Raw genomic sequence first — 23,494 nt, forward strand, 5'->3', positions numbered from 1 at the left:
GTTTATTACTTCTCTTGATTAAGATGATAATCTACCAGTCATTAATTCTACATAACCTAATTCTATGTTATTGCTGGGTACTTCATGTAGATCAGTGTATATTCCATAGTTCATCTCACACTTTGACTTTATGAGAAATTTAACCATATATTTAATGTATTTACCAACATTTTGCAGACTGCTTCTTGCTAGTAAATTTTTTTTTTGAAGAAATCTTTCCAAAGCAGATTTAAAGAATCCTTAAACAAAGGCTGGTATAAAAAACTTGTTCAACAACAACAGAATCATGCATTTTGTCTAGTGTTTTTGTTATGTTTCTGCATGGTAGGTCAGATAATTACAGTTTCAACGTTAATTTAGCAACAATAATAACTGTTCTGGGATTATGACTCACAGACAGACAAGTTACTTCCACTATCAAAAAGTCTTTTTCACTATGGGTCGATTACATCATAAGTAACACAAGGTTTTGTAAATGTAAAGTGCATAGCCCACAGATATTTTGACATAGCAGCAAAGTGAAGGAAACTGAGAGTGGAATGAGGAATGGAAATGAACATGCATTTCGCCTTCTTTTCCCCTGATAGTTTTGAGTTATACTAGTCTTTGGGAAGGATCAGGCAGTCAAAGTTGTGGGAAAAATAAGACCAAAGATGTATGCATGTCTGGTAAACTATGGTTCTTCTAGCCTGGATAACATATATAATGAAGAAGAAAGACTTAATCTTCACTCAGTGACCATACCATATCCTTAGTACTTCCTGGAGAACCTCCTCCACTGTCCTGCCAGGAAGGCAAAATGAGCATCTGGGGCAATGGGAAATGGGGATGAAATACAGTTTGTATACAGTGACAAGGCTGTTCACTGGAAAAGCAAAGTTCTGCCCAGAGAGCTTCGTTTCATTTGAATTGGTATCACACTTGTAAGAACTATGTAGACAGCAGGGACTAGAATTTAATATGTTTATATACTATACCAATGATGATCAATATTTACAGTAATCCTCATTTTTAAATTACAAGAACAATACTAGTTACAAATTGCCTACTGAAACATAACAGATGTCTTACATGTGTGGTATACGAGTAACAACTGTACCTCCTACTGCTGCTTCAATTATTCAGGTTGGCAGATATGACACAGGAATTACAGACAACAGGAATCCTCCTGAAAAAAGAGCAGAAGACTAGGCAATATGTTCTAACATTAGAAACCTTTATTTAGACCCCAGGTTATTTCAAAAGATGGCCAGTTTTTCATTATTTCTGCATGTAACAGCTTCACTGTGGAGCTTCTTTTCAGACTTGAGAGTTTAGTAACAAACAAATATTAGTAACAAAATAGTCTTTTGAGATTTTCATATTCAAATGATTTGCAAGACAGGAAGAAACAAAAAACAAAACAAAACAACAACAAAAAAACAATCGGTGAAATAAACATACTGAATTCATAAATATGCTGAAATCTTACTGAGTATAAGGATGCCCAAATATTGTTGAGAATACTGGAATGACTTCAGAACGGAATGGACTGCCTGATGCATGAAGAACTGGTTTGAAAAATTAGGATATATTGTCAGCTCTGTTGAGCAGCTCAGCTTTGACCTTGGGAACATCACTAACATTGTCTGTTGGACTTCAGTTTTTTCATCTGTAAAATAAAAACAGCACATTAGTTTCCTCATTGATATAAAATGAAATGAAAATACAATGTTACCCTCAGTGGACTCAAGCACCATTTTAGTTCTTTACTTCTGAGTTTAATGAAAACAGGTTTATTTTTTAATCTGTTTCAGACCATGGCACCTCCCTTGGTAGCAATGATACATAGTTTGAAAATCTGTGGTCTGCAGGACTACAGCTTCATTTATATAGATTCAAAGTGGAGCTAGAAATGCTCTTGAGTTGCAAATTTCCATAAATAGTGCTCTGAACAGAAAGGGGAATATTCTGATGTGCTTAGTACCTGCATCCAAGAGGTGCTAGTGACATTATAGCGTGAGAAGAGGAGATTAAGCACACATAAATTGAAAATATTAATTATTTGTATGCATCACACAACACTGTCTGAGCCAATGCTTTTACCAGACATTTTTTTCTTTCATGACCAGAAAATGTTAAATATATGTTGCCAGTTCATAAAGCACAAGTATCTTGTATGAGAAAATAAAGATGAATATGACTGTTGTGCTCACTAAAAAGTTGTTTTTCACCTTCCAGTTTGACACAAAGACCTTGAAAGCTGGGATCATTTCACCTGAACCTCTTCATATACTGCCAGACTTGTGTAGGTCTTTTACTTTTAAAATCATATTATTTATCTATGTTTAGGCATTGGAACCCTCCGCTGACTGTTTAAACAAAAAACGAAAGGACCGCCACCCTCTGCTGATAGCTATATGCAGACAGGAAGCTAAGTTTATATGAACTGAATCAGTAGCTGAGCTGGGAAGGGAAGCAGAAATTTCAAAGTACCAGCCCAATGCTGTAACCACTGGCCCATCCTTCTTTCTTAATAATGTTCTTGCATTAAAGAAAGAAAGAAATTAATCAATTAATTATGGGTTTCAAACAGTAATATAGTACTTAAAATTGTAATAAATATGTGTCTATACAACATGAAAATATAGTTAACAAGAACCATCCCAATGAGTAATTCAAGGCTTAAGCAACTTAAATTATTTGAAAAGCCTTCATTAAAAAGTTCTTCATCTTCCCAGTTGTTCTACTGACCCTACTATCTGGGACCATCTCAGCTGAACTGTTTCCTATACCTCCTCTGTACCTCTGAGCAATACCAAATCAAGTGCCTACGTTTAGCCATGCAACTGATCAAGTACAGCTGATCAAAGTAGATTGAAGTAAACTGTAATGACATTATTGTGTGACTCAGAAGTACAGCTGCCTAAGCACACAATATGGATTTTGGCTAATGTTCAAAGAAAGGTCCCAGAGAGTGGTCTTGCAAACAACAGAGGCAATTTGCCTTGCTTATTACTCCCTGTCAGTCTCTCTACTCATACATAACAGCTTAGTTGGAAATATAGGGACCAAACCAAGAGTCTATTAAGTAACAAACACAGAAAGTAAACAGATCTCAGCTTTATTTTGTATAGATACAGCACAGATTAAGCTTTGTTCTGACTGCTGCTTTCAACTATGTAGGAAGATTTAGGCCAACACCACATGGCTTATAAAGAAATCCTACTCCAGATCTATGCACAGACACATAACAAAAGCCATTTTTTCATGAATTGAACCATTAAACAAACATCTCATATTGGTTAATTGTAACAGAAAACCCTTTGAATTGTGACTACTCTGGTACAGGTACCAAATTTCCCTACACCCTATCTGGCATTGGTTCTTACATATTGATATCTGTTCTGACATTCTCTTTCTGCCTTTCTCACGTCATCCACAGTGATTCTCACCAGCAAACCATTCTCATCTCCTTGGCACATCAGGCCTCTCCTCTCCATTCGCTCCAAACTTTAGAGAGAAATAGCCAATAGAGACAGATAAAGAATCAAGAGAGGAAGCATTCCCAAAGGACTCGCATCAAGATCCTTCATCAAAAGCAAACCTTTGGGGACCAGGGAAAGCCCAGAATGATTTCCACAGAAAACAAACAAACAAAAAAATACTAATAATAATAATAAAAAAAAAACAACAGGTATCATCTTCCACAGAGAAACAAAGCATTACAGCAGTTTTAGGGCTGATGTAAGCAAGAACGGAGCCCAGCCATAAAGAGCAAAAAGGTTAATCAGGTCACAAGAACTAGGTGACTATGCCCTGCTCTCAGGTTCATTGATCAAGCAGTGAGAGTTTTGCCTTGCTTTTTTTTTTTTTTTTTTTTTTTTTTTTTCCCCCGGATGATGCAATTCTTCTAAATTAATGCCTTTGGTTGAGCTTAGGTGGGTGGGGATTATGGAAACCAGTTCGAACTGGTCTCCAGCCTTTGTGAATGCTCCAGCTCTCCTACTAATGATGATTGAATTAATCTCTTAACAAACACGTTTGTTTTTCTAATTCGCCTCCACACTCATAATTACTATAACTTCAAACCCAACACCCAAATATTACAGAACAGATGACACTTGGCATCACTTGCTCTTCAGAAATCTCTGAACTATTGAGATCCCTGCTGAGGTAACTTGTGAAGCACAACAGCTAGGATCTCCTTACCAGAAACCAAATCCTGGAAACCAGGAATAAATCGTAGAGGATTCACTGTCTCCAAAGGACGAAATTTTTTACTCGCATGTTCTAAACACACTTCCCTTCATAGTTTACTATCAAAGCAGTTATTTCTACTATTACTCTATGGGGGCACAGTGCAAAGTCAAAGCTAACAACTCCATCAGTCCTGGGGATACTGGTCCCTCCTTCTTTATGGTAGTAGGCTTATAACTGAGCTACAAATTTGTGATCTGAAAATTACTCACTGAATCCAAAATGTGTCACAAACTTCAACTTCTTCTGCATCTGAGATACTTTCAGGGATTATGCAAGCACACAGAGTCTTCAGTGTGCCTGTAGCCCTTATTGCCCATTATTGTTCCCTTAATAGTCCTTTCTCAGAAAAAAACCTGGAAGTTGTCTGAGGAGCCATGCAATGTTTATTTAAAAAAGCAGACTCGGAGAAGTCAGAACATTTTCAGGAATGTGTTGGCTTTGTCAGCATTTTCAAACAGAGATTATGAAAATATTCCTCACTGACTTTTTTGGTAAGATGCTACCAAGTAAAAAATCTTTCTACCATTTATCAAAAAAATGGAAGAAGACAGTTTCAAAACAATTTTTAGGAGAATTGTTGAGACTTCAAATTTTTGCCCCATCTTTGGAAAAATTAACATCTTGCAATTTCTCTTGGGCTAGAAACATTGTTCATTAGAAATACATATAATAAAAACATGGGACTATGATCATTATCCATACACTGCTGTAGAAAAAAAAAAAAATGACTGGAGAGACAGCCATTGTTCTTAGTACAGTTTAGATCAAGAATTTATTTCAAGTCAGGATTGAAAATCTTCTACAACAGTTGTAGTGGACATGAACAATGAGAAAGATATAATTTTGGCACACAGCATTTTATTTTCATTTGCCTTTTTAAAATGACTTAAATGTAGATCTGTCATATACTGTAAAAACAAGGGTGTAGAGGGAAAAGTTTAGAACGAGTATATTGACAGTTAATTCACATTAACTGTGGTGGTGGCAGAGGGGGCAGGCTGGTAATGAAATCTTCCAATTAAAAAATAAAATAATAATAATAAAAAAGTTAATTTTTAAGACATAAATAAAAGAATTAAACCCAGAAACATTAAGAGAGATCATGGACTGGTTAAACTCTCTTTGTGAGCATACACTGGTAAATAGCAAAGCCATCATACATGGGATTGTAAAAAGACAAAAATAACAAAACAACATACAAATAAAAGTTCACCTACTTCAATCATTCAACAAAAGTGATGAAAAGATGCATGTAAACTAGCAAAAATTTAGCAGTCAAGTAAGTCAGCTTTGATTTTTATTTCCTACTGAATCACTGATGTGATTAGAAGTGTTGCTGTTGTCTTGGACACCCTCAGGCACAGCAGAATGAAATAAACACTTAGTCTTGGCTCTGAGTTGGGTACATACACACAATATATGGCAATAACTTAAGAGACCACCATGCCATATAAAACAGGGGCTTATTTCCTCATATTCTTTCTTTCTATTTATTGACAGCCATTTTCCACTGCCACTGTATCAGTCAGTCACTTAGTACAGTGAGGTCCTTACACACAGTTAATTTTTTAAAACCCATGAACAAGGTGGGACCATCAGAAAAATATGTGACCTCACAATACATTACATTCCCAAATCATCTCTGAATTCTCTGAAGGACACATGCCTGAACTTATTGCTTATAAACCCATCTAAAGGGTTTCCCTCTCCTGCTAGTTTGTGTGCTTTTTAAAGATCCTTCATGGAAGATTTCTTGTCTTTTTTGTTGTTGCTGTTGTTGTTTGTTTGTTTTTTTTTTCTCTGTGTTATATACGAATCAAATTGTAATCCTCTCACACACTCCACAGCACTTTCAGGGAATTCTTCAGCAAAACCATATTAGTTCTTGAATATTTTGTCATGTGTATTCATATGACTACAAATTCTACAGTTTCCAAAATTCTGAGGTTGGACTAAGTGATTTTCAATTCATTGCATGATTACTTGCATATTTATTTATTTATTTTTGATTGTGTCACATTTGTAACTTCTTATTACTCTAATACAGTGACCAGTCTAAGCGATGCATCGCAGTGAAAGGTTTAACATTTTTCTTCTTGAGACAGCTCAGAGCTCTTGCTTGAATACTAAACAGTCCTGATGCTTCATTGTTTCTTGCTCTGATTTATTTTTTTTTCTTCCCTAAAATCTCTTCTACTGTTACTTCAGCTTGAAATAGTTCCTCAGGCTCAATCACTGCAAAAGAAGTACTTGTGCAATGGATTGAGCTTTCCCGCTCTGGCATTACTCCCCTTGAGCACTCCTTTTACACTTTGAACATCAATTGACCCCTCAGGCTCTCTGGTAGGTTTCTGATTTCTTTGAAAATGAATGTATTATTTAGCTGCTATGGTAGCTAATAAACTTATGCAGTTTATTTTTTTTCTTAAAGTGGTCTTTGTCCTGTCTTACTGCAGTTTTCTATTTAATGATTTGGTATTCCATTTTCTGAAGTTTTTCTTCATAATTCTCATTTACTTTGTCATGTGAACATGCCAAATTTTTTTTCCTTTTTTTTTTTTGCCATTCATTTTTAAGTCAGATATTTTGGATGTACATCCATTCCTACTGCACATTTTTAAGGAAAGAAAGCTGGAAGATCTGGTTGTGTCAGAACACTGTGACCTGGTCTGCAGTGTCTGTAGATAAATATAGAATCACAGAATGGTTTGGGTTGAAAAGGACCTTAAGGACCATCTAGTTCCAACTCCCCTGCCATGGGCAGGGACACATTCCACTAGACCACACTGCTCAAAGCCCCATTCAACCTGTCCTTGAACACTTCCAGGGATGGGCAACCTCTTCCAGTGTCTCACCACCCTCATAGTGAAGAATTTCTTCAAATATCCAATCTAAATCTATCCTTTTTTACTTTAAAACTATTACTTCTTGTCTTATCACTACACTCCCTGACAAAGAGTACCTCTTCTGCTTCCTTGTACGCAGTTTCCTTGTTCCTTGTTTAGGAACTGAAAGGCTGCAATGAGGTCTCCCCAGAGCCTTCTTTTCTTTGTATTCTATATTAGAATATAAATATTATGAGATTAGAATGCAAAATTGGAATAATATTTTACATTAGAATACAAATTTCAAAATTAGAATATTTTATATTAGAATACAAAGGTCTGCAAGAACCTGTAGAAAAATGTCCTCTGTTAAGGCTTGCTGTAAATGCAGTGATGTAGTCAAAGACAAATGAAAACAAGTTGAGTATATCTAACTTTTAATGTGTGAGATAATGAGATTATTCTTCCTTAGTGCCCAATTTAAATATCACACAGATGAGTTTTTCTTCTCTGCTGTATACCTGTGATATTACATGGAAATACAAAAAGCTGATAGATTCTAAGTATTTCTTTCATTCTTCTGTCATAATGTATTAAAGAAAAAAAAAGTATGACCTAGGTGGCTGACAGAATATCTCTCCATCACTCAGTATAGAATTTAGGAGCAAACATATTTTGTTTATGGAATAAAGTAGCTGAAGGAACAAGAACTGCAGCACAAAACACAAGTCAAGACTGGCAACATAACAATCAGAGTCAAGTGAGACCTTTTCAGAACAGAGACGATGAGGGACACACACGAATCTATACATTTGATAAAGTAGAAGCAATATGTTTTGTATAGCCTTTAAAATAAACACTGATGTATCAAAGAAATGCCCAACCTTCCCAGTAACTGCTCCTCCTAACAGAAATAACCTGCTATATGCTGAATGAGATTTAATATTCAGGCCAAGGAGAGAGGGCTTTCTGAAGCTTTTTACTGGCATTATCATGCTGAGCAATATATACTGGAATATGAACAATATATAAATGTTTCTTGATACTGGTAAAAAAAATGTTGGAACCATGCTTCTTAATTCTTAACTCTAAATTACAGAAATAAAATATCAAAATTAGAAACTTTTAATGACATATTTATTCATTGTTGTTCTTCTACCATAGTACATTTGTCTGTGTATTTCAAGACCGTACAAAGACTGTTGTTAATGCTTAACACCCATTAACAGACTAACCCATTTTAGTCAATAATTTACCCCTCCTGCAACCAGAAATCAGATATATATCATGAAAATGAGCACAGAAATAAAATACTGATAGATGTTCTGAAACAAGAAGTAAAAATAGATAGGAAAGTAAACTTAAGAAAAAATAAATAAGCATGTGCATTATGAATGTGGCTTTTGATATTGTGTATCCTAATAGTGAAAACAGATCCTATAATATTGCTGCTATGCTAACTATGAAGTGGATGATAAATAGAATACCAATGTTGTGTTACTGGACAGTCCGGGAACAGAAGGGGTTATATCAAGACATGGTAAAAGTCACCAATGGGATATAAGGTGCTACTGGTAGGGTGCTCAGTCCTACAAACAATACTGCAATGGTGCTTACTACCATGGGTAATCTCCCAGAGCCAGATGGCAATGCTACAGGCACTGGCACCACAAAGAGATGGCATACTTTTCCTCTAGTAGCTGGTTTAGGTGCAGGCACAGGCCAGAAGATACTCTGGCTGCTCTAAGCTTTATATCAGATTTACAAAGGTCTGATCCAGGAAGCTGTAGAGATTTGATCTATGTCTTCTTTTCTTAGACCCAATTCTGAAACATCTACTCTGGAATGAGTTTGGATTGGGAACTCTTACAGAAACAGTGGATAGAAAAGGATATATCTGCAAGGGAAAAACACACCTTCTCTATGACCCCCCTTTGCAGCAGCTTAGATGCCAGAACATCTGAAAGGCAAGGAGCTAACAGACTCACTGAACAATGGTATTATGCAAGGTAGTAAGCACTATGTATGTTAAAATCTATTCTAAATTTGAACTTCATGTTGGTAGGAAAACGGGAACAAGTAATAAAGTGCGATAACTTGCACCCATTTGTTAGTCAATGAAAAAAAAAATAGTAGTGAGAAGGCAGCCATGAGGGAAGAAGCAGGCTTACACAATCCTCTCCACCCACATGCTCATATGCTCCTCATCTTCCCTGCTAGAAAATGTATGTATGCTGTCGGTATTACACAGGCCTACTTTGTTCCAGATCTAATGACAGTTTTGCCTGAATGTAACCTTCTTAAAAAAAAAAAAAAAAAAAAAAAAAAAAAGACCCAAACAAACATGCAACTATTACAAATTGTTGAAGTGTCTCATCTACAAAAAAACAGTGAATAACATAGTTAAGAGGTGGAGACCTCTCTGTAGCTATGCTATACTCATCAGGTGAAACGTTAGATTTAACAGTGTTGATAACTGCGTACCTAATATGTACATCAACTTAATCTTTTTTCAGAGGGTTCACAATTTTTCCCATGAAAAGTATATTGTTCTCCAAAGTTATGACCATTAGGAAGGGCCTGTTCATTTTAATAGTAACTGGAACAGACATAGGCACTATTTCCATGCCTGTGGCAGCTGCTGCTTCGGTGCCAGTCTCATCCACCTTCACCACAGCCTGATGTATAGCCTGTGAAGAAGCAGACATGTTACAAGTCAATGGGGCACAAAACTAGTTACCTAAACAAGAACTTGAGCTAGAAGTCTGTGAAGATGTTGGTAAGAAATTATCACCAGAAAGCATGGTTTTCTTAGAGAGCTCAACTCTGAGGTAAGAACATCTCTCTGCTCATAAAAACTTTTGCTTTGTTTCTTTTCCTGTTTCCTGTTGTCTCTAATGCAGATCATTGGAGCTAGAATAAAGCTTAAAAGAGAGCAAAATCACATTTAATTGTCTTTGACAAGTTCATATAGTTGAAGAATTAACATGCAGTTTAACACAATGAATAGCACCCTGAAATTATTTTTTTCATGTTCTTTAATGTCTTTGAAAAAAAAAAAGGGAATAAAGGAGGAGACTAGAAATGGAAGTCAATGAATTAGGATCTCTGAATGTCTTGATTTTGCAAATTGAAACTTATGGAGAAAAGTTCAAGTTTTAATTTCCAAAATCAAGGCATTCACAAATCCTAATTCATTGACTTCCACCTGCAGTTTGTTGTTTTTCTCATATTAGACAATGAAATTGGCACTGCCTGTTAGTGCTGATTGTCAACTTTAAACTCTCTTTATCTTGAAGTATAACTTATCTATAGCTTTTGCCTGAAACTGACACTAATGGAACTCATTGCTCACAGGCTTGAAGCCAATTGTTTTCAGGAAATACATTTTCCTTTCTCCCAAAATGTTTAAAAACAAGCATTGTTTTTCCTCTCCCCTTCCTACCATAAAACACAAGCAACAATACATCCTACAGTCCCTTTTTACCCACACACAGGCAAAAGAAAGTAGAGACAGAACCGTAACAACACAGTGCATGAGGGCACCAAGGTGTGGGGAGATGACAACTTGGTCTTGTCTGTTTTATAAGGGGGTTCCCAGCAGAACAAAAATAACTCCCGGATTAAAAAGTTATGGACTTGTTACCTGCTCCATTGCAATGTGAATGACAGCCCAAGTAACATGGGTGAAATACTCTGCATGTCAAATTCTGCCTTTTCATGTGAAATGAACCCTTCTTATGTGAGTTTTGCATCATGAGTGTTTAAAAGTAAAATGATGTGAGCATCAGCAACCATGGGCCCATAAAATAAAAAGCAGTATGACTTACCTGGGAAATTCTGTGCTGGGGCTGTCCAGTGATCCCAGAGAGATCAGCCTTATCAGTGAATACATCCATGATACCCATTCTATATAGCATATTTTTTAGGTTATACCTCCCATAAAGAGTGAATTTCGGAAGATAAAAATTTGCTGAGCTGCCAGAAAAGAAGCACAAGAATATGATGAAGCTTTTGGTCAGATATCACAGTTTAACACAGTCCTGAAACACAACTCATTTTGCTTGCAGGCTTTCTCTAGCCTAGGTGGGAGATTACAGAACCATAGAGTGGTTTGGGTTGGAAGGGATCTTAAAAATTACCTATTTCCAACACCCCTTCCATGGTCAGGGACAGCTCCCACCAGACCAAGTTGCCCATCCAACCTGACACTGAACATCTAGGGATGGGGCACCCACAACTTCTCTAGACAACCTGTTTCACCCTTATAGTAAACAATTTATTCTTAATATATAATCTAAATCTACCCTCTTTTAGTTTAAATCCATTCCCTCTTGTCCTGTCACTACATGCCTTGACAAAAGCTTCCCTCCCCAGCCCCCTCCCCTCGCCCTCCATCTTTCCTGTAGCCCCCTTTAGGTACTGCAAGGCCACTATAAGGTCTCCCTGGAGCCTTCTCTTTTCTCCAGGGCTGAACAACACCAACTCCTTCAACTTGTATTCATAGACGAGGTGCTCCAGACCCTCGAACATCTTTGTGGCTCTCCTCTAGATTCATTCTAATACTTCTATGTCCTTCTTGTGCTGGGTGCTCCAGAGCTGAATGCAGCACTCCAGGTGGGGCACATGAGCACAGAGTAGAGGTGGAGAACCACCTCTCTCGACATGCTGGCCATGCTACTTTTCATGCGGCTTAGGATATAGTTGGCTTTCTGTGCTGCAGGTACACATTGCTGGCTCATGTCAAGCTTCTCATCAACCAACACTCCCAGGTCCTTCTTGACAGGGCTGCTCAAGCCACTTATCATCTAGCCTGTACTCATGTTTGGGATTGCCTTGACCCAGGTGCAGGGCCTGGCATTTGACCATATTGAACATCATGAGGTCATGAGTTATATAGTATTAATTAGGGGAGAAGAAAAGGTTTATAACGATGTTGCTAGGCTAGTTGAGAGGCTAAGGTCTCTAGTCTGCAGAGTGAGCCAACACAACAGCACATATGTACCTCTTTAATGTTCTTCATCTGACATTTTCAGAAGTTAGTGATGCATTGTGCATTCTGCTGGAAAGATCTTAAACATGCCCCATTACTGGAGGATGCAGAGGTTTCACCTTGTGAAAAAGATATTCTTTCAGGTGTCCCAGGCTGGACACAGAAAATCCAGCACATCCAAGTTCACTGATCACTTTTGAAAGAAACGTTGGCCGTGTAAGTTTATCATACAAAATCAAGGACAGTGAAGATATAGCAGAGAAGGACAATATGTGGCTGTGATTGTACAGATGACAAAATAACAAACAAAAGCACTTTGACAGAGTCCAGCTACTAAACAGATAATTATTTATCTGTGTCAAGTCTGGTGTCTGAGTTACTTGATGTTATTTTATTTTATTTGGGAAAGTGACTAGTTTGATGCTTTCAATAAATTAATAAACCCCCATATTTCTGACTAATTTCTTCCTTGATCTTTTAGTAAGGATCTAACAGTTTCTTTTCTAAGGTTAAAAGGAACATTCACAGCTAGAAGCAGCACTTGAGTTAGAGACAGAGATGACGATGTTGATTGTAGGTACTGTTTTCTGGTTAGAAACCAGAAAAACTGTCCAGGATTCCAGGGAAAGGAGAATGTGGAGTACTTAATTAAATTTGCCAAAGAGCAAGACATCCAGTGGGCAGGTGGAAAGTGAAGGGCTCATACTTTCACAGCACAGCATCTCCATATATCTAATGCAAAGTCTGGCTGGTAGCCAAAAATGAGAGTGCTGGTGGATTGATAATGGCTTGCTGATCTCTTCTACTTAATTTGTGATGGCACTGATTGCTCTCTCAAGTAAGGATGCAACAATCATTGCATCATCTGTCTATCTATTACATAAAGACACTCATTTACAAGCCCCCACTTGCTTTCAACATGCAGGAAAGGGAAAGCTGTAAGCATATAGCAACAATGTGACTGGACAGGAAGCACTGCGATATACTTTTGAGAAGAGAAAGGAATATTTTCTCCACAGTTCAACCATCAAATAGATCCAAGCTGTCTGTACTCAGCTGTGTCAATACCTTGGCACTATCTCACATTTCAAACTCAACAATAATGAACAATGTTCCTCACAATACTTCTGCAAATTGTGTCAACATCAGATTGCAGGTAGAGAAACAGGGACAAAAATAACTTGCCCCAAATTGTTACATCATTCCACATTCTACCATTAAAGCCATTTATTGAGACATCCCATAGGCTCCAAAGGATAGAAAAAAATGCCATCAGTTGCTTTGAAAACTACAGGGAAAAGGAGAAGTCTGTCTCATTAGTTTGCAGGAGAGAGGTAGCATAATGAAAAATGGGGACCTGTGTGAAAGAAGTTCAAGGTCTTTGGTAGAGTTGCCTTTTTTATAATGTAAGGTGTACGCCTATTCATCTATTTCAGTTAAGGGTGGGGGGGAAGGATAGGGAGAGGAAGCAAAAACTCTCATTTGTATTTAGCAATTTTTTGCTGGTTTTAAAAGCAAATTGTGTTTCTTTGGCAGAAATGATTCATAAGTAAATTGATTCAGCTTCTGATTTGTCCTATAGTGCTTTTAGTGACCAACCACATAGCTATTCCAAGGAAATTAAAAACTGTGAAGCTACACTGAGAATCACACACTCTTTTTATGTCTTTTTTTTTTTTTTTCCCTTCTGTAAAATAGTTCAGAATTCTTTGAAAATTTTTGACTGTGAATCAGAGTAAAGAGAATGACACAATTTGACGTATTAGGATGTCATTTGCAACTTGAAAACTGATAATTTAAAACACCATTTCCAAATGTGAATGTGTGAAGGTCTCTTACATGACGTATTCATAAATCTGAGGAACACAAGGGTTTAATTTTGTAAAAGTTTTGCCTACACTTGTACACATATTTTGTCCTATCAAAGGTTACTCCTACATGTGAAACTAATGAAGCAGGAATCTATTTTATTAGATATATAAATATATATATATTAGATATATAAATAATATATATATTGTCTTCTACTCTCAAAGTTACCTTGAAACAGATATGTATTAATACAATATCACCTTTCTTTGTCTTCAAAGAGCATGAATACATTGGCTTTGCCAAGTGAGATGCTCTATACACTTATCACTTACTTTTGTCCCCACAATGGCCAAATGGAAGGTACCATTTCAGCATTTAATGTGTGATTACCAAAAAACATGCAGAGAGAAAGGAAGAAAAAGCCAATAAAAAAAAAAATGAAGGAAAATGGTAGTAGTTTAGTTGTAAACAGAAGATGACAGAAGCAGATGACAAGAGAGGGGAAAAAAAAAAAAAAAAAAAAAAAGAAAAAAAGAAAAAAAGATGGAAGAGGTATTAAGACAGAGAATTGGCGGCTATAGTGGAAAACACGAAATAAAATGCAGGATCAGAAAAGTCCCATAGCAGTGAAAGTTTCCAATTCATGCAGTACTAAATGTAAAACCACAGGAGCATCAGAGAGACAAATTTCAGCCTTCTGTGGGAATTCTTCCACAGATTAAAATAGAATTAAAATTAACATCCTGATCTGTATCATAGCCCAGCAGATTAAAACTGATGGGCTTCCTTGCCTACTCTCTGACCCAAGAACTTCAGAATTTTACCTTTTTGAGACTAATGTCCTCCATCTTGCCATACGTTCACAAGACAATTTTTTCTCCAGCTTCCTCATTTTTCCTTGATCAGGCAGAACAAAAAATGCTGAAGCACCTCCTTTATAATCCATTTGCACGACTGTGGAAGACAGCTGTTCATCATAGCCATGCTTGAACAGGCCCATTCCAAACATCATTGGGACTTCAACAGCCTTGTTCCCATCCACAAAAAATTTTTCCTTTTTAGTGTACTTTGGGTCAAAGGGTTTTTCCCATTCAGCTTGAAATACAAGACACAGAGTTATAGGATATTTTGAGCACATGAAACCATAGGACACATTCATAGAAGTAGAAACTGTTACACCTGGATCAGCTTCAAAGATAAACCAGTTTGCAACAAGCACTTTGTCCTACTGAATACTCATAATAGTTCAATAGGAAGAAGACTGTGATGTACAAAACCCCCTCATTTCTTTCAGCAGGACTGATTGTACTTAATTTAAATTTCTCACCAAATATTCTAATCTGTAAAGGGACGTGTGCATTTTTCCTTCAAAACAACCATTTCAAGGTGCCTATAAAGCCCTCATATGATGCAGCCTTTAAACAGGAGCTAAGAAGAAAGATTCTCCCTTTTGCTTGTTCCCACCAAAGGGACTTGTAGAGGGAGAAATGAGGGTTAAATTCTCTAGAGAAATAATGAGATTCAGGTTACTTCCAGAATGAGGGGTTTCATATGACACTTTACCTGATTGTATTTAAAAACACAAAGAACCTAATCATACGAAACTGCTGGGGTAAAAAATAAAATAAATAAATAAACTCAAAACATTAAATTTCCAAATGCTTTTCACTTAGTCATAGTGAAACAAACTGTCTAAATTGAAATTCTGAAGGATTATTACTGGGAAGAAATTTCTAAACTGAATTCTAGATACTCACCTCATCCATTTCAGAGTCCGAGCTAGATATAAAAAAGGAGGAAGAAGGTTTTTGGTTTTCATGGTGCTTGTTTGGTTTGTTTGTTTGCTTGCTTTTTGTTTTGTTTTTAAAGAAAGGCATTTCTCTGTAGTAAATTTTGCTTTGAATAACAAAGGTCACCTTTGATCAAGTTTAGCAGGCAAAAGCAGAATCACAATATTAAATGAAGTGCCACCAAGAAAATCATGAAACAAGATGGTATTATTTTTGATTTGTGCTTGAACAATGATTACTAGGCAGCTTAGTATAAATGAACTTATTACCTGCTGTCTCTACCATCTGTAGAATAGCCATGAACAGCACTTACATCCTACTTTGAAAAAGTGAAATGAGATTTAGTTACTGCATGTCTTGGGCTACAAAAATATAAACTGACAACCATCATTACTCTTAAGACAAGAAAATTTACTGATTTCATGTTTCTTCATTAGTACTGACCACAATAACACAATTCTGATGTTATTGGCTGACTTCTTTCATCAAACATGTAACAGGCAGGATTTTTGCCTTGATAAGGTTTAAGGAAAAAAAAAAAGAAAAAAGAAAAAAAAAAAAAAGGAAAAAAAAGAATCACAAAAATGTGAATGACACAATTCCTGAAACACTCCAACAACCTTTACGCAATGCTCAACTTAGGGAAAACACCCACTGATTTCAAAATGAGCTTTACTTGATTAAAAACTGAGTAGAATGTTAGAATTTAACACACAGGTTTGACAGAGATGATATTCAGTAATCCTCTCCTCCTCTTTCATAGGAACTCTCATTCCTTACACTCTCCTCTTTCTTATGAGGTTACCTTCTAGGATGGCACCTTTCTCAAATGTTTTACAGAGTTCAAGTAGAAAAATTAATCTCACCGTATGATACTTTGTGGTGATCTGCTCAACTAGGGAATGATAAGGGACCCGTGTACTGTGGTAGAATAGCATGTCCACTGGCTGAGAAACAGGAAAACATTTCCAGACTTTTGTCCTTAGGGAAGGACTTCTAAACTAAGTTATACCACAAAAAAACAGAAAGGACAGTCACCAGTACTGTGCAAGGAAAGCTGTAATGTATATAGAGAGAACAAGACTCCAGAAGAGTCTTGATAATACGAAATTTCTCTGGCTTTTTTCCCCATTGTGTATCAAGTTTTCCCTCTTAGAACATTTGAGGTTTTACTGAATCTATTGCTCTGTTTGCAAACACCTTTCAGGGGAAAAAAATGTTTTTGTTTGTTTGTTTGTTTGTTTGTTTTGTTGTTTTTTGGCTAGTTTTTAAAAACATGACATATGGTACTTAAAAACCTCTCTTGAAAACGTTATTTCAGACAGAAGAGTATGTACTCAAGAGAATTAAGAAATACTAGTCATATGGATTCTAAACAGCTTCATTTAACTCTGGCCAAACCTTCAGAGATTAACACAAGGAACAGGGGCACAGATGAAAAGTAAAACAATAAAAATCTGATTATGAGTTACTTTGGGGGGAATTGTCATACTGAGGACAGGAATGGAAACACCTAAGTTAATAGTTTTGAAAGAATATAATTTTTAATGCATGCCTTCTCCATTTCAGTTTAAAAGCTTGACAATATTTTTAGCAGATAAATTGCATAATATTATTTTTCTGCAATTGCTTAGTTTTCAGAATGTGATAAAATGAGTAAGAGAGAGGTTTGAAAGAATTAGAATAGAATTAGAATAGTTCAGTCGGAAAGGATCTGTAAAGATTGTCAAGTCCAATTTCCTGACTACTTCAGGGCTACCCAAAAGTTCCAGCATATTATTGAGTGCATCGCCCAAATGCCCCCTGAACACTTATGGGCATGGGACATCAACCCTCTTTCTAGGAAGCCTGTTCCAGTGTTTGACAACCCTCATAGAACAGAAATTTTTCCTTAGTCTGAACCTACCCAGGTGCAACTTTGTGCACTTCCCTCACATTCTGACATTGGTAACTAAGACAAAGAGATCAGCCCTTCCTCTTCTCAGAAAGTTGGAAAGAGCAATGAGATCACCTCTGAGCCTCCTCTTCTCCAGATCAGACATTTCAAGTGTCCTCAACCTCTCCCCATACAACCTGTCTTCCGACTCTTCTACCAGCTTTTTTGTCTTCCTTTGGATGCATTCAAGTATCTTAGCATCCTTTTTATATTGTGGAGCCCAGAACTGCACACAATATTCAAGGAGAGGCAAGACTGGTGATAAATACGGCAGAATAGTGACTATCTGCTATCTCCATTCATTACAACACTTTGGGCTCCACCATTGAACCAGTTCATCACCCAGTACAGCGTGAACCTGTTTATCTTATGGTTGGACATTACCTTCAGAAGGATACTGTGAGGGACAGTATCAAAGACCCTAATGAAATACAGAAAGATTACATCCACTGCCTTCCCTTCATCTGCTAAGTGGGTGATCTTATCAAACTACTAAGGCAGGACTTTCCCTTCATGATCCATGGTGACTATGCCTGACATTCTTTAAATGACTTTCAATAACACTCAGGACAATGTTCTCCATGACGTTTCCAGGAGCTGATGTCTATCATTTCCTGGGGCTTCTCTCATGCCCATCTTGTAGAATGGTGTAATGGCTAGACATCAGAGACCTCCCCAAACTCCCATGACCTTTGCTAAATTGTTGAGAGGGGTCCAGCTATAACATCCACTAACTTCTTCAGTGCTCTTTCAGTACACTGGGGTGAACATTAGGCCCCACAAACTTATGAACATTCAGCTGATAGAACAAGTCCCTTGCAATTTTGGTGACCACAAATGGAAAGGCCACCAGTTATGAAGCTTAAAGTCTACTCTCTTCAAGTCCAGGATGGCAAATCTGCTGACCTTTTTTTCTCATGCCACCAAAAATTTTGAACTCAACTATTTCATGATCACTATGGTCAAGACAGCCACATACCATTACATCTCCCCCAGGGCCTACAGAATCAGCGAATATGATATCAGTGCTATCATCCTGGGTGGGTGGTTGATAGTAGACACCCAAAAAGACATCTGCTTTGCTATCCATCCCTATAAAACCTCATCCAGAGGCTCTCTACCACATTACTCCAACCTAATTTCAGGTCGGAAATTAGGAAAAATTTATTCTCAGAAGGAGTAGTTGACCTTGAAGGTTTTTTCCAAACTTAATGATTCTATGATTATCTCTAAGTACAAGGGCTATCCACTCTGATCTCCTTCTTGCGTACTGTGCAATGCCTTGTTTCGCCTACCCTGTCTATCCCTCCTGAACAGCCCTCCATCACAGCACTCCAACTGTAGGACTCATACCAGCAAGTCTCACTAATACCAATGATATCACAGCTCTAGGAGAGGACCAAAGCTTCCAGTTCATTTCCTTTGTTCCTCATACTGCATGCGTTGAGATACAAGCATTTCAGATGTGCTCCTAAAAAGAAGACACAGTATCTGTTATTAGATAACTCTTTAAGCCTTACAACCTTGCTTTTCTTCTTCTCATTATAGCAGTCTGAAAAGCTCTGGGAAGATCTGTAGACTGTATCTAAGCAAACTCCGTAAGTTACTTAAGAAAAACAAGCTTATTATCAGAAGGCTTGTATTTGATACTCTGGAAGGGGGGGAGGGGGGAAGGGGGGAAGGGGAGTCCATTTCTTCACTGGAAAATATTAGGATCTGCAAATCAAAAAAAAAAAAAAAAAAAAATCGACACTATTATTGAAGGCATACTGAAAACAGAAAACAGAACATCAGTGTGAAACTAAAACTATTTTTACACATTTAGCTTTGGATACATAATTATAGTCCGTAACTGCAGAAATATTGAGTAAGTGCATGGCTTTGCTTTTAGGTAACATCTTGTTTTACTTTAACAGTGTTCTTTAAATTTATCTCCAAAGTTGTTAAACCAAAAATCCTAAGTGGAGAAGGAAAAAGTCTTAGTATAAAAATAAATCTTACTAGATTGTAAAGGACTACATACCTTACTGCATAGAAATGCCTTCCTGAAAGTATATTTCACTTTTTATTGGGAAAGAAATGTATACATTAAAATATATGTGGAAAATTTGCCTTAAATTTTGCTAAAATTATCATCAGCATTAAGCAGACAATAATTTCTAATAGCTTTGTTTATAATTAAACATGAATGAGGACCAAAAGTAAAACAAGATATGATTCCCTATGATAAACATATTGCAAAAAAAGGTGATGAAGTCGAAGACTGACCTGAGGAAATAGTACATGAAGTAAGAGAATAAGATATGTATATCTTACCATTAAAATAAATATAACTAATGAGGAGAATTTCAGTAAGTGGATCAAGGTTATTTATGAGGTCCCTGATTTTCCCATTGGTTCTTCCTGCTACATATTCATTGATCTTCATCTGGGCTTGATTAGCCCTCTTGAAGTTCATAGGATAAGCTTCTCCTTCATAGAAGTTTCTGAGATTATTTAAAAATTTATCTTGTGGTTTCAACTGGTCAAGCACAAACAGGACATTTCCCATATTCAGTTGTAATGCCTCATTCTTTCTGTTTACCATTTGCATGAGTTGACGATAACCTTCATGTATTTGGTTTTCAGAAATTTCACGTGGGTTAAAACTAAGGACCCTAAGAATCTGTGTCAGAGTGTCAGATCTGGCACCGAGAGTCAGCATTGCAAAGGCAGTAGAGATGCTCAAGGGAGAAAAGAAAATATTCCCACTGTTTTCACGAGAAGAAATCTCCTTGTAGAAACAGCATGCAAACTGACAAACGCTGTTCCCTACAGTCTGCTGCAGCATATATCGATTTTCTTGGCCTCTTTGATTTTGGTTTCTTACACCTTGGCGATTAGGCTCATAGAGATAACTGTTGGAATGAATCCCAACAATTAAAAGGCACAGGAAAAACAGCTTCATGTTTGTATAAATCTGTAAAAGAAGAAAATAAAAATAACACTTGGCTTACAGATCTTTTTACCTCATACTTTGCAATAAGTCAGCCCCTTCACTGTACAGAACTAGCTCAGTACCAGTGATTCCAAGCCATTTGAATTCAGAGATACCAGCTTTCCATTTCAAGGAAGTAGGCTTTTGAATATTACTCAATTTACTGAACAAATTATGAAAGAATAAAAATTAAAATCAAAGCAAAGTGAAGTAATATGAAAAGCACCCTCATTAAGGTTAGGTTACATTTTCTCTGAAACATTTTTTTTTTTTGTCTCCCCAGAGTTCTGTTTTTAATGTGGTTTCAAGTGATTAAAAAAAAAAAAAAAAAAAAAAAAAAAACTGTAAGTCAAAAGTACAGGTCTATACACAGGCAAGGGGGCCAGTCAAGACTAGTCAGTTAAATTTATCAAGATGAAAATAAACAAATAAATAAATAAATAACCAAAGTGAAAGAAACACACAGTATTCCTCCATTGTGACAATCAAAATATTACACACATTTTCAAATGGGCTATGGGTAAACATAGAGGCACCAGAGAGAAAGTAAATGCACTTCTTAATGAGGAAGTGATGAAAATTCACAGTAATTCCATAAAGCTTGAACAAATAAACACTATTTAAAAGCAAGCAACCAAATAAACTTCCATATAACTAATGAGAGAGAAATCTGCTTTGAGCAATTAGAAAATCATCAAGACCATTGAAAGACAATATTGTTTATTAAAAAAGGGAAATTGAGTTAAGTATGCAGAAAAGCAAATGGAATCAAGTGTGCCTGCTGCATGCAAAGTTTCAGATTTGTGACTGAAAATTATCAACAAAACAAACAAACAAACAAAAAGATAGAGGAAACACGAGACCAATCATGCTTTTATCATCACAAATCCAGTGAGAGGTGATTTTAGGATAAAAGGCTGCAATGGCAAAATGTTAAGATGAATGAGTGAAATCTAGAGGAACAAAACTAAAAGATACCCACAGAACAGGAAAGCCTTTTCCAAACTAACAAGAAAATAATCCATTCACATCTGTAGCAATACCTTTAACTCTAGAAATTAGTATTAATGGTTCCCTAATTAGTTCAACAACTTTTGTCAACAGACAGAAGAAAGTAAAGAGGTGGAACATATTTAGAAATCTAGAACATCCTCCTGTAGTATGTTGCTTTACCTACAGAATCTTTAATAAAATAAAATACTCCCTAGAATAAAATAAAAGGATTTTGAAATGGAAAACCTAAGTGAAATTATATTTAGACTCTCATGCCTTGTAAAATCATGTTGATTTGTTGAATCTTTACCAGCTCCCACATGACTCTGCATTTGCATTCTCCACTTTCCTATGTCTTGGTTCTCCAATATTCAGTGAATTCAGAATACGGATCTCTACTTTTATATATTGACACTCTTTGAATATTATGGTTATAACAATACTACTATTGCAAGGAAGAGCATCTGTTCCAACCTGAACCCCTTGCCGAACCACTTTCAGAAAGTTTGTTTTTATATCTACATAGTTAAAACTGTACACTGATTTGTTTGTGACCTGCTCCACTGTTACTCTTATTCTAATTCTTTTAACCTTTCACTTTATCCATTTTTTTTCCTGAGATCTCTAGAAGCTTTAGAAAGTAATACTTAAATCCCCACTTCTGCTTCATTTCATGCACCATATTTGCTATTTATCACACCTTTACTTCATTTAACTCTCTCAAACATTTCAACATGTTTTCCAAAAGAGGCTTATGCTATATGAATGTGCCCTCACAGAGGGTATATCTTTAATATTTAAAAAATAAACTAATAAAAAAATGCAAAAAGCTTTAAAATGTATTTTGAATAAGAAAATACAATGTATCAATTGATTATTTAGAAACAGTTGTAACAGTTGACAGTAATTCCACAGCAAAAAATATGCATGACTTACGGTACAGTCAAAGGGTCTCCTGTTGTGTTCACCAGGTCTGCACAGGTCCTTGCTCAGTTGTTTATGCTGCTGAACACAAAGCAGGGTATCCTCTAGTAAAGGTTAAGATCATCTAAGGGCTGTGACTCACACATTATAATTTTAGAGATTAGGCAGAGCAAACAACGTTGAAACTAGTTTTACTGGACACCTAACTTTGCTGAATATATGTCTCATGTGACATTTTATTATTCATGAATATCTGATCACCCTGGTTAGATTCAAACCACTTTTCTTCAAACTGAACCTGCTGCTTGTTAATATCAAACACTGATACACAGCTCAATTGCCAAAATTCATTTTTTTTCTATGAACAAGAGAGTCACCAGAAATAGTAATCAGTGATAGATCGTGAGTACAACTTCCAATCACTATAACATTTGTGCCATTAAGGTAAGAGAACTAGGCTTGATGCACTGGGACAATTTTTTTATTTATTATTTTATTTTATTTTTGTGTGTGTGTGTGAACTAGCCTGTTTTTCTCCTGCATATCCATGCCTGGGCATGATTGTCTCTGGATGATCTCAGTGATGGTTCTAATAGTTGCAGGGTTTAAAACACTGTTTTGCTACATTAACAAATGCAGCCATAAATGTACCTCACTATACACTCCCACATGGAGGAACTGCTAGCAGTGTGAGCTGCTATAGCAACTCTGGGGCCACTTGCACAGCCGTGTGCCCAGGTGAAAAGGAATGCAGCCAGGATGCCATTGTATGCAGGTGATCCCAGTTACAAGTATGGCCTAGGGACAGGGGGTGGAAGCCTGGGAACGTGGGTGTTGAATAGCACAAGCCTTTAGACCAGCTTAATATCTTGTGATCTGGCATGTGGGGAGCAGGCCCCTCTGATCATGTGCCAAGTTCAGCTGGGTCAGATCAGACAGCCTGGTATCCTGAGCTCATCCCTACTCACTACAGTAATCTGTGACTGCTGTGGCAAGCCAGTG

At 36.7% G+C, this 23,494-nt stretch overlaps 1 protein-coding gene across 1 annotated transcript; it reads right to left on the reverse strand.

Moving 5' to 3' along the window:
• Positions 1–9,568: 9,568 nt before the first annotated feature.
• Positions 9,569–20,551, reverse strand: LOC311210363 (serpin A3-4-like; the record flags this gene model as incomplete). Its single annotated transcript, XM_084288261.1, has 4 exons — positions 19,915–20,551; positions 14,697–14,967; positions 10,898–11,045; positions 9,569–9,757 (listed from the first exon to the last, which is right to left on the reverse strand). Exons 1-4 carry the CDS (start codon positions 20,543–20,545, stop codon positions 9,569–9,571), a joined length of 1,239 nt encoding a protein of 412 aa, XP_084144387.1. The 5' UTR covers positions 20,546–20,551.
• Between the last annotated feature and the right edge of the window lie 2,943 nt (positions 20,552–23,494).

The sequence above is a fragment of the Netta rufina genome, assembly GCF_964035555.1.
Source record: "Netta rufina genome assembly, chromosome: 5".
NCBI classification, from domain to species: domain Eukaryota; kingdom Metazoa; phylum Chordata; class Aves; order Anseriformes; family Anatidae; genus Netta; species Netta rufina.